Consider the following 12,801-nt stretch of genomic DNA (forward strand, 5'->3'; position numbering starts at 1 on the left):
AATAGGATGTTTTACCTTTAAAGTCAAGTTGGCTGGAAAGATAAGATTTGATCCAAACGGAGTCTTCCTTGTCAACCTTGGACACCTTTGTGCGTATGCACCAAATTAGTATATGTTATCACTAACTCTGACTATATCCATTACCAAAGAGAAAATTGAACCATGTCATAATTTCTCGTAATCTTATCATAGCAACAACAACAACAACAAAATTTATTTATTTTTTAGGGGGCAAGATGTAGACCAAATTGTAATACTAAAGCAATTAGTTTGAGAGTAAGATATATTTTAATGGATCATCACAAGTCAAAAGATATATAAGAATATGATCGAGAAATTATAGGCGTGTGTATGTCATGATTAATTTACTAAATATATCAAACACCATTCAGATGCTCATCAAGCAACAAAGAAGGTGGGTGCTCCAATCCTCGCCACTTGCCCCTCTCTGCCTCGCCTCTCATAGGACTTTTATCAAACAGTTTGCCGTCATAGCATGCCTCTGTCGAAAACGACATCGTTATAGGTTATATGGAGGAGACACAAGGAAGCAGAGGTGCATGGGAGCTGGCAATGTATGCCCCCTTGTGGTTATAACTCTCCTCTCCACGACATTCTATATCATTTGCACGTGTGGTCTGTGCCCCACTAAATCCTCATTGGCTCTGCACACAGGTCAATTAGTCATAAACATAAAGGACTCTTCTTCTTCTTATATTAGGTAAGGCATGACATGATTGACTTAGAAAACCTACACATAATTTTGGTTTGTGCTTATCTCCTCCGCTCTGCCCACTGCCCTTTCTTTCTGTAACCCCAATTTTTGTACTATATATGCTTTGTATTTTGCAGTCATCAAGAACAAGGGTGTATCATGCCATTGCACCTAATTACACTTGCATTCTACATTTTCATGATGTTTTTGTAGACGAGATGGGCTGGTCTATTTTTGTCATGTGACATGTTGAGTAGTCAAACATTCTAATTGAAAAATGACTTGCGTTTGAGAAAAAAAAGTTGATCGTCAAATTTAGACACATGTCATCTTTTAACTGGATTGTTCTGCCACTCAACACTAAAATTGCATGATATAATTGGTCCCAAGTAAAATTTTCTTTTGTCGAAGTGGGAATTCTTTGATCTTGGGTTCCAATCAAATTGTGATGGTGCCTTAAACGATTGCAACTTACAAAGAGCTAGTCTTGATTTGAAATCACCTCAAGAGACTTCTTATTCTTAGGTATAATCTGTAGTTTCTTGTAAGAATATACATCTTATATGAAACTTGTATTGCTGAAAAATAATAGTTCTCACTCATTCATCATCATCATCATCCACATTAAAGAAAACTTTTCCTTTTTTTCTTAGAATGTGATTGAAAAAGACCGGAATATAAATATGGAACCTATTTTCTAGACAAAACAAAAGAAAACCTTATGCTGCTTTGCTGACTTTGGAAATACTTCTGGACTTGGTCTCACCCAGGTGAACGAACCACTGCTCAGGAATTCTTGTGGCCCAACAATGTCTTCTTTTACTATAATTCTTCTTGCCCCCTAATCACTCCCATTGGTATTGTTTTACAACATATTAATATATTTTTTTTTAGAGATATAATTTTTTAGTATTGTAACAACTTAATTAGAAGCTAGGGTTGAAGTTTTCTAACTGTTAATTCCATTGCCTGAAAGGGTTTGGAACCCCCTCTATCCCTTTGAGAGAGGGATTTCACACTCACCCACAATTATGATGTCATGAGAATTCGAACTTGAAAATTTTAATCTGTAAGTCAAGGCCCTTTTTTTATTGGATTAGACTATGTTGGCTAATTTAATGTTCATTTGATTGTTTTAAAGAGAAAATGGAAAACGGAAAAATGGAAACAGTTTAATGTCCTTTTGGGACCACAACTGTGAAATACTAATCTGGCGCATGTGCTTATACCCAAATCTTATACACACATTTCTTTCTGCATGAGTATTTGTACAGACATTATTGTGAAAGCTAGTTGATTACGATCTCTTTTGTTTTAATTAACTAAAAAATATAGATTCCTATGCAGATATTTGCTTAAATATAAGTTGGTTCCAGACATTAGACATGTGATCAAATTTTAAATTAGAGAAATCCATAAATAAATCATTTTAAAAAACTAGTGTTTAAGTAATTGATTAAAAGATAAGGGTTTCGTTACTTTCATTACAGAAAGATACACTGAACAGAACCATTCAAAACAAGACCTACAGGCCACAGAGCATATAATGCAGACATCAACACCGGGACCCTCTGGACCGTCCTTATATGGTTTTGGTTCCGTACAGGAAAAAAATAAAAATAAAATCGAGAGGCTCGAGATCTTTTAAGCACTAATGCAAAGCTTTCGTTCTCCAATGTGGGATATATTCGTAACACAATTAACATTTTTCTTATATATGTACTAATATAATTTCTTTTCTTTTTCCGAAAGTTCCATATGCTTTATTTTTCAATGTTATTTTCTTGGCAACCCTTTGGTGGTGACCACAGAGACGAGAACTGGTCAAATTACAATATCAATTAAAAGCAGAAAGCGGAGTTGATTTGAGACGTCCATTTAGTTTCAGCACCTAATTCTGCTTTATACATGGATGTTATATTATATGGATAAGTTTGGATCCAAGCCAAAAATTAGGACCCTTAAGAGTTGCTTGACCCACAAGGAGACAAAGCATACCTTTGGACATATGTTTTTGGCTCAGAACTTCACTGCATATTATTATTATTATTTGTACTGATGCTCCTCATCTTTCTTTTCAGCTCGTTTGCGTGAACTTATGTGATCGATAAATGTGGTTCAAATAGATAATATACCTTACAAGGTAATGGGCCGCATCTTCGACGAGGAATTAGGGAAGTGGGTCTGTGTTTTTGGTACCCAGAAAACAACCTTTGAGACCTTGCTGACTTGCAGTTGCTCAGGCCCAGAAATTTAACTCTGAATCCACACGCTATTAATTGTAATTTGGAAACTACGAAAATCAGTGACACGGCACAGCTGAGAATGGGGGTCTCCACCATTAGAGAGATTATCTTGATGGATCACTTTCTTATGATTAAATTATGAAGCTAGAAATTTATGATTGCTCTATAACCTAGACTTTCTCACATCATACAGCTACACTTCTGGTCCAAAAATTCTTTCTTTTTGTGCCTCAAGAGCCTAAACCAAGTAAACATTTTACTGATTGTACATCAAGGTCGTACCTGAATTATTTGATGACATGTTAATTATGCAATATAAAGTCTTGCCTGGGGTCACCTTCCTTACCTGTCAGCTAATCATTTGATTAATGCTGGCAGCTAATCATTTGATTAATGCTGGCAGCTAATCATTTAATCATTTGATGGGTCACTTTGAACAGTATATATGAGGATCTGATTGCCCAATATTCATCACTTCTTGATCTGTACCGTGTTCCATTTCTGCATGATAGGCATTATGTTGCTCCTGCAATTATTTCACAAGCTCTTCCACCTGGCTCCTGAATTCACTAGTTTGACATAAGCCTTCTTGAAATCTTCAAAGAAAACGTCCTGGTCCTCAGCATACTTTGTGATCCATCTGTACACGAAATAAGCTTCTCTTCAGTCGGATATGAATACAAAACACATACTACATGTAACATAAACATGAAAGTTGATACCTACAATGCAAATGAATACTTGTGTATACCGAAAACGTATGCGTTTAGCTTGCATGGATTAGGCAATATCTAATAACTTTCTGATTACTAGAGCATAAACATATCAGATAATCAGACATATATCTATGAGAAATATGTAAGTCAAAGTAACTAAATTTGTCGGCTAGCTCAAGGCAACGTGACAAATTTTCATTTCATTTCAAAATCCAGATTATTAGATACAGACTTAAACCCTTACATTTTCTTTCTACAAAAGAAAAAAACATGTGATGATCATTATCTCAACTAATGTAAAGAACTTGTGGATTGATTTAACCTAAATTAGATTTGTCTTGCATAACTACTGTTTAAAGAGATATTCGCTCTTTATTTCAAAGTCTTCCAGCCGAATTACATTAATTTCAATACTTGTTTAAATAACTGGTTTGGCTGGCTTAAATGCTTATCAACATATGGAATAGCAGAAAAAAGGACAGCTGAAAGTTTTTGAAAGAAAATAGACCTTAAGCATTCATCATCCTTGGCAAGCGCACGATCTGAAGGAAGCCCAATCATACTACCTGCATGCAAAGAATAGAATCAGTGACCGCGCGCACAGCAAAGAAAAAGAAACTTTCACAAGGGGAGAAAATAAATGCATACAAAGTCATGAATTTTTAGAGGTGTCAAGATAAGTCGCAATAATGTTTTCCCTTTATCATGGATCGCATGAAAGCATGCATTCAGTGGGGAAAAAAAAGAAGAGGGACCATATTAATCAAGCAAATTGATTAAATCGTACTTGTGCATGAAAATGAAAAATATAATCTGATTGAAGATCAAACAAAAATTGAAATTCACTCTTATGAAAAAGCAATTACTCAAAGAACATGATTACTCTTTATGTTCCTTTTTTTCTGTTATTATCTCATGTTGTAAGTTTGTAACATGAACTCCCCAAGAGGGGCGAGCTTAAGTGAGTGCAGGGGGTTTCTCTTTAAGCCTGTTTTAATATGCAGATTATCCAAGTCACTGTTATTTACCCGAAGATGGTTTCTCAAGCAGAATTTTGAAGTATGTATTGTCAAAAACTGTTGGACTTCCGAAACCTTTATTTCCAATGGTATGAGCTCCTGACAGAGCAACAAGTTCTTGAGTTCTGCAAAAACAAAACAGTCACGTTTTAGTTTAAACCTGTACCAAGCAGAGCCTGGGATGATAAACTTTTCCCCAGTGCTTTACTTACAAAAAGGAAAAAAATACATCTACAACATACAAATTGAAAAAGGTATCTTTTAGCATATATGAACTCACGAAAAGCCTTTTGTTTGAAAGCTTTGCCTCAGAGCAAAGGCATCCAGAGATTCTGCAGGAAGTTTTCCTTCAGGATCAGGCTCCCTAAAACAAAAAGATGAGAGAATGAGATAAGTAGCTATTCACAATGTCATTTCTAAAAACTGGAATTATCAATTTTTGGTAGGATAGGATTAGATTGATTCTCCATATTAATGCTGCAGAGAAACAAGACTTAGTTTTCTTTCCACTAACTCTACTTTTTTCTTTTTCTTTATAGTATTTCTAGTAGCATTAATAATACTTGGCAACTGAAATATTGAGGATTCAAGCATGAGGTTGTTTTTTCCATTGATGCAGCTTACTTTGAATCTAATCTGCCCAACGAAACTTGGATTGTTGGACCTCCACATATTGAAACTGCTTCAGCTCCAGCCACAGAAATCATGTCTGCCCAAGACACTAATTTTGGAAACATCCACATGTTAGCACAGCACTAAAACAACCATTAATACAGAAACCTAGTCAAACAGTATTTCAGAAGATAGAAACCTGGTTGTACTGTATCCACCTCACTCTTTGCTTTCTCTAGAATCTAACCAACAATTTAATCCACTGAGAAGTTAGCTGGTAGAAGATCGTTTAAACGACTTTTATTTAATCGATATCTTTGTTCAACAAATTAAGAATTTGGGAATTCGATGGAAACTAATGAACAGATACACATATAAGAGAGAGAGGGCATGCCTTGAAAGGACTTTGAAGACCTTTATTTTCTGGTCTATCAAGTTCGTAAATGACAGAACCATTCATACCACCTGCAATAACAACATGAATGAACTTCAGACAATATCTATATTTCAAAGGAACACATGTCAGTGGTTGGCAATTGATTGTGCAATGCAACAAATCTGAACCATTCGTGTATTGGCTACTCACAACAAATCTGAACCATTCGTATATGAATCCCAATTCCAGTTGATATTGCTTCAATTTGAAAGGCCAATGCAGCCATGGAAATGAGTAAAAAGCAATGGCTAATGCATACAAATATAGATACCTGAATTCTCATCAACTTGAAAGGTCCCTGCATCATGAAACACCAAACGAAGCACACCAGCAGCCTTACCCTTGGTCACCACCTTCCTAATCTCCTCCTTCACAAGCTCATATTCACTTATGTCCGACCTTTCGAATGTCACAGAAAAAACCCAGTAATTACTTTGCACATATCAATACCCACAAATTGAAAAGATTGAAGATTTTGTTTAACTCACTCTACCGCCTTCGCAGCAAAGGCCTCTATGCATTCAGAGAAGGGAAGAAGCAATGGCAGTGTGGCTGTAAGTGTAAATACCAGTCCTCTTCTTCCCAAGATGAGATCTTTTCCTGTGATTTTGAATAATTGGTGCATCAAATAGTACAATTCAGCTTCCTTCCATTGTTCTAAGCAACCCAACACAGTCAACACCTAATCTAATCCGTGTTTCATTAGGGTTGTGCTTGCTTTTACCTGAAGAAGCGGCGTTGGCGGCGGTGAGAGGGTTGGCGCGAAAATTGACCGTTGAGGGGGATTTGGCGGGAAAATTGAATTTTAATGGGAATGTGGAGGAAGATTTAGTGGAGGAGATAAGGGAGACGGTGCAGGTAGTTGATGCCATCTATAACGGACGGTGGAGGTAGTTAAGAAATGGGTTTGTGCGCTTTTGAAGAAGAGAGATTTTTATGTTGGAAAGGGGCCTCATCCCCTGCAGTCGAATCCAGGGGATCAATGTACTCTTAAACACCACAAAGCATAAGATTTGTTAAAAGCCAACCTTTGTTTCTGAGTATGTTGTTTTGGGTTTTTTTTGGTACTAAAGAGAGGTTGTTTTGGGTCTTAAAACATGCACCTTTTACTTGAGCATCTTGATGAATGGGGATTGCAAGCTTTGTAATATCTCTTTATTTTGCAATACTAAACTATATCGTACGCTTTATTTACAGAAGAAAAACAGGAGCCAAGAAACAAGAAAGTGATTAAGCTTAGAAAGTAATGCTAATGTGATTAAGCTTAGAAAGTAATGGCTAATGTTACAAAATTTGAGTAATGGAAGAAATATACAGAAATATGGGTGATGAGCAATGTATGCATTGTTTAGCCATCACCCATAAGTGCCTCAGGATCGTCTCTCCTCTTGAGTAAATGTTATCTTGGGCCCGAAAGGCGCACTGCAGAAAGGTAGGCATCACTGTTGCAGTCGGATGGTCCTGAGGAAGTTCCCTCCTCGCTGCTCGATTTGAAGAAATTCGAAAAAAGGCGAGAACCCATCGAGTTGGCAGCTGGAGGCTGAGGAACAGGAAAGAGGCCTTCAAGCATTTGGACAACCTTGGTCATTGATGGCCTCGAAGACATATCTTCTTGTATGCACCACAGAGCAACCATAATGGCTGTGTGTATCCTCTCATCCGCTCCATCGTTCCCTAGCTTCGTATCAAGGATGTCCTTCAGTTTGCCTTCTTCCAACATCTTGAAGGCATACGAGGGAAAATGCGATTTTTCAGAAGTCTCTGTCGGGTCGTAGTTTTTTCTCCCACCAACGATCTCTAGCAGCAGCATTCCATAGCTATACACATCACTCTTCTCTGATATGGCATAGTTGGTGATCCACTCTGGTGCAAGGTACCCTCGAGTTCCTCTTAGTGTTGTGAAAACATGGCTCTGCTCCCTGGTCATTAGCTTTGCCAAACCAAAATCTGAGACTTTGGCAAGGTAATTATTGTCGAGCAGAACGTTTTCAGGCTTTATGTCACAGTGAACAATCTTCGAATCGCAATCTTCGTGGAGATAAGCTAGCCCTTTAGCCGTACCCAATGCTATATTGAATCTTGTCTCCCAATCCAACAGGAATTCTCCCTTGTTTTTCTTGAAGATCCATTTATCCAGAGATCCATTTGCCATGTAATCATAAACAAGAAGTCGATAGCTTGCTTCTGCACAGAAGCCCCTGAGCCGGACCAAGTGCAGGTGATGGATACTGCCAATGATGCTGACTTCAGCTCGAAACTCTTTCTTTCCCTGACCAATGCCTTCCAATTTCTTCACAGCCACTCGAGTTCCATCTGGGAGAATGCCTTCGTAAACTGAGCCAAAACCTCCTTGCCCAAGCTTCACCGAGAAGTTATCAGTTGCAGTTTGAAGATCTTTGTAACTGAAACGGATGGGCATCCCAGTCAAATTTTCAAAGAAATTGTCCTCTTCTGAATTCTCAACAGGAGATTCTGGGGATTTTCTCTTCCTCCTGTAGTATCGATATCCAGCATAAAGTAAGCCACAAATAACAAGTATTGTCGAGACGGCTATGACCACAATATACGGAAAGTGTTTCTTGTTGCTGCTGCTCACCCCAGTACCACTGCCTCCATCTTTCAAGACCTTAATGTAAGAAACAAAGCCAGATCCCTTGTCTGAATTTTGGAAGCTACCTATCCTGTCAAACAAAAAGCAATCTCTTGTACTGTTTTGGAAGAACAAAGCAACACATGAACAGTTTCCAAGGCAAGACGTTTGGCAACTGTTCAAATCAGTTTTTGAAGATGGTGGAAGGAATCCCAGTGCAAAATAATAGAGCCCATCCCCGGCATTTACAAGTTCTGTAGAACCCTTTGAACTATCACATGAGGAGACAATCCCCGCCTTGCAATTTGGACGGGAGCTGAGACCTGAAGGGCACTGACACTTGTTGTTACTGTAACATTCAAAATATGCATCACAAGGTTCCGGGGTGCTGCAAGGATCGCTTGGTATTTTTGTTCCTGAAGGACCACTTGACCCTCCATTCTGAAGATTGTTAAAAGTGATAAATCCATCACTTCCTAACACCGCAATCCATGTGGCATTTGCATCAGTATCAGTCGAGAAAATAAATTGCCACAACAACACTTTGGTTCGATCATAGAAATTCCATGAATTTTCACTGATAGATGCTAAAGTGACCACCCCACCGTCTTTGTTAATAGTTTTACGGTTTTCTTTAGCCATAGACCAATAAGGCTGTGGTGTTTGGAAACCTGAAGAAAGAATCATGTCCCCAGACTTGATTTCAAGAACATAGCTCAAGTTGTTGGAGTTAGGATTGCTTACAAGTTTCATTCCATCAAGAAAATCCTGGTTCCATAATAGGGTATCAGTTGGATGGCTAAAACTTTGCCAAACTACCCCACTGTCATCTCCAAGCAAAACCAAATTTCCTGAGTCCTGCAATTCGATTGCAGAAATATTTTTACCACCAGTATCCACAGACCAAATCACACTTCCATCTTTCTGCAAGAACACACCGCCCTTAACATCAAACTCAAATTTATCAGAATTTGAAACCGGGGACCCCTTATTTGCAGTCCAGACTACTTTCGAACTGTCCATGTGGACAATAACTAACAGAAACAATGTGACATCTTGGGGAGTAGTAGCGAAGCCAAAACCAAATTCAGAACTGTTAGATAATAGAAACAGCCCGTTATTATCAATCCAATTCATCTGAGCCCCTTCGAAAGGCGGAGTAATCTTGCCAAATTTTCGAACACTAGCCAGGCATATTTTGGAAGAGAGAAAAGCAGACAAAAATATGAATCCCATGAAATGAAAGAAGTTCCAATTCCCCATGGCTACTATAAGAACCAGTACTTAGCCAAGATTTCGAAAATCAAATGATTGCAGAAGAACAATACAGCTAACCAAAGAAGAGACGAGACATATTTACAATAGAAAGAATCATAAAGGAAACAAGGATGTGAAGAAGAAAATAATGACTTTCAACAGTCTGCATATGAGGTAGCCAATCACAGGATCTACGTTCAGAAACTGAATCTAACAAATTCCCACTTTAAACATAATCCCAAATTATTTTCAAAAGTCCAGACAGTGACCAAAAAAAAAGATTACCACACCGAAGGAAACATATAACTTTACATGACAAGCTGAACTGAGAGAGAGGTGAGAGGTACCAGGAGTTGAAGAGAACTGGCTAGCCGGTGCAAAGAAGAGAACTTTGACCCAGAAGGATCAAGATGAAAACACATGTGAAAAGGAGGAAAGCCTTTCAGCAGTTTAAGCATGGATTTTCCATTGACACTTTTCTTATCTACCAACTGCCCCTTAAGTCTTACTTTACTGCATTGAATACAGCAAGAAGATCCAAAATTTTCATAGCTAAGCTCGGTGGCTGCAATTTTCAGACAATCCTAGCTTCAGGACATAAAAAAACACAAAATTTGACAAAAACCCAGCTGAGGTGTGAACTTAAGGTGTGAAAGTAAGAGACTTGACAATGTCAATTAATGGGCAATTATCCATTCAGCCATGAAATGAGAAGGAAACGAACTTTGTGCCAGAAAAGAGGAAAATCAAAGGGTAATTCTCATTTGGCCATGAAACGAAAACATGTGAGCAGAGAAACAGATTATGTGAAGAGAATCAGATACAGAAGCAGAGTCTCATGTACATCAATTAATGAAGTATTTAGAGGAATAGGACAGAACCACGGAGAGAGAGAGAGAGAGAGGTAGCTCTCACCTCCTCATTTTGAAGGTGTGAAATAGAGGTAGCAGAAACAAGTAGTGGATTTGCGGCATGGGTCTCTGGCTTTTTCCTTAATCTGTTTCTCTGCTTCTGTCACAAGTTTGAGAGATCTGAGGTAAGGCTTTGTTTGTTTTTAAAATGCGGTTGAGAAACTGTCAAAAGAGAAGGTCTTTTTGTTGATTGACAGATCCAATAATTAATTGTTTAATTCATTTCCAATTTCCCATTTCCCATTTCCCATGACAACTACAGAAGCCGCCTTCTTCCTTTTTTCTCTTTTTATATATTTTTTTGGTACGGAGGAGGGCTAAAGCCCCAAACAAAACAAACTAAGCAGAAACGAAACGGGGCCTAGCTATCTTCATAAAAAAGAAGAAGAAGGGGGCCTAGCTACACCCCTAACACCAACATCCATAATATCACCCATAATCTAAAATATCAATAATATCAACAAAATATTGAGAATATTATCATTTTTTCAAGTCACGGATATTTTGAAACGTATCTCCTGCCATTTCACTCTTTCTCCAACGCCTTAACCATCATGTTACTTATATTTTTGTGATAATATGCTAAAATATGTATATTTATATTGTTTTGTTTCCTTGCAAAAATCAAATTTTCACATAAAAATGTGACTCTTTGACCTTTCCTTTTGGGATAGAATTGAGCGGCTCATGGAAAGAATTTGAGACCCAATCTTCAAATGATTTTGCTTATGAACAATGTCAACCAATCTCTGATCCATATGGGTGGCATGTTAACAATTACATGCAAAACTATTTTGGTGATTTATCATTTGATGACTACTCTTCACAATACACTTACTCTACACATAGAGATAATGAAGATAGTGAAAAATTTGAACCTTATAGGAACTCTATGTGGTACTAAATCATGTATCTTACCATGCAATGTATAAAGTGTAAAATATTGTAGTAAATCATATATATAAATGATTATGATGTGTTTAATCTTCTTTCATTAATTACTACATATTTTATACACTCACATTATTTGTCAACTCACTATTTAATCAACTTAAATCAATTAAATCCATCATACAATGCATTTCCTTTCATTTTTTTTGTGATAAACTAATAGATAATTGACTAAATAAACATCCTCCAAAGTTTCAATAAAAAATTCCAAGTTTTTCTTACAAATTCCTTGATTTTTATTCAATTTTTATCGATATCGATAATATTCCGATATTTCTGTCGAAATTTTCGTATTTTTGGACTATCGATATGTTAGACCTTATCACCATGAAAAACAGGAACCTCCTCAAAATCATGAAGCTAAGGTTGTAGCTCATAGCTTTGGTTTGCCCAAAGCATCAGCAGCACCATTCTGCTTATGAAACACATGTTGAATAGAACAGATCCACTCCTCTTGCATCAAGCACTTACAACCATTTATAAGACTAAAGAGAGGATGGGTAAATAAAAGAAAAAAGGAATTTAAATCGTAAATAATTGCCTAGTGATATGTGTTCAATCTAAAGTTAAGAGATGCCGCACAAAATGCAAATTAGGTCGGTTGGTTAGGGTAATATGTCCCTTTTTTAATACTTCGACTTTAAATTTTCTGCTCTTAAATTAGAGCGTCAACTCAGTGTGAATTAAAAAATTAATAATTTGAAGAAAAAGAGGGTTTAACTTGAAATTTTGATTCTGTATGGAGTGTAATTTGCGATGTTTAAATTCTTCAGGCTATCCTATAAAATATTCCCAATTGTGTAAAAGGGATATATTTTGGATTTTATTTTGGTTGTTGTTAAACTTCTGGAAATGGCAAAGACATAATCAGAAAGGGTGGTGGTTCAACCTTCAAATATTTTTCTTTTATTTAAGTAAGAACTTTATTTATTTATTTAGTTATTACTAGATAGACATGAAAATACTAGTGGTGGTTGGAGAGTTGGGATTTTTCTTGGTTTTTTTCTTAATGATGTGTGGCAGATGTGTCTTCTGCAGTTCAACTTGAAAACAAAAGTTGGATAATTTAATGCTTAATTGGACTGAGGCGAATTTGGTCAAGTTTCTGGCCAATGGGACTCGTTGCCCGTTAGGGCAGGCAGGATGTTTAACCAGAAGCAATTTCATTTTCAATGGTGGTCCTAAAAACTTCTTCTTTATATATCCAATCCAAGTGGAAGCATTACTTTTTGCCAAGTGGACCATCAAGATACAATGTTTTGATCATAAACAAAAATTTAAATGGCCAAGGTATTAGATACCTAGTAACAGAAACAAAATGTATCACAACACTTTTTTACTAAGTAGA

The 12,801-nt window shown here is 37.0% G+C and overlaps 2 protein-coding genes across 3 annotated transcripts; both read right to left on the minus strand.

Moving 5' to 3' along the window:
* Nucleotides 1-3,070: 3,070 nt before the first annotated feature.
* On the minus strand, nt 3,071-6,709 carry LOC117614320 (putative L-ascorbate peroxidase 6). Its single transcript, XM_034343088.1, has 10 exons — nt 6,469-6,709; nt 6,233-6,344; nt 6,016-6,143; nt 5,703-5,773; nt 5,508-5,550; nt 5,321-5,417; nt 4,977-5,060; nt 4,706-4,821; nt 4,186-4,243; nt 3,071-3,601 (listed from the first exon to the last, which is right to left on the minus strand). The coding sequence occupies exons 1-10, from the start codon at nt 6,614-6,616 to the stop codon at nt 3,499-3,501; spliced, it is 960 nt and encodes a 319-aa protein (XP_034198979.1). The 5' UTR covers nt 6,617-6,709; the 3' UTR covers nt 3,071-3,498.
* Nucleotides 6,710-6,961: 252 nt separating this feature from the next.
* On the minus strand, nt 6,962-10,746 carry LOC117614408 (G-type lectin S-receptor-like serine/threonine-protein kinase SD2-5). Of its 2 annotated transcripts, XM_034343209.1 has the most exons (2): nt 10,507-10,746; nt 6,962-9,427 (listed from the first exon to the last, which is right to left on the minus strand). In XM_034343209.1, the coding sequence occupies exons 1-2, from the start codon at nt 10,563-10,565 to the stop codon at nt 7,144-7,146; spliced, it is 2,343 nt and encodes a 780-aa protein (XP_034199100.1). In that variant the 5' UTR covers nt 10,566-10,746; the 3' UTR covers nt 6,962-7,143. The 2 variants fall into 2 exon arrangements, with proteins under 2 accessions (XP_034199100.1, XP_034199099.1); XM_034343208.1 differs by having other exon boundaries at nt 6,962-10,746.
* Nucleotides 10,747-12,801: the final 2,055 nt, after the last annotated feature.

The sequence above is a fragment of the Prunus dulcis genome, chromosome 1 (assembly GCF_902201215.1).
Source record: "Prunus dulcis chromosome 1, ALMONDv2, whole genome shotgun sequence".
NCBI lineage: Eukaryota > Viridiplantae > Streptophyta > Magnoliopsida > Rosales > Rosaceae > Prunus > Prunus dulcis.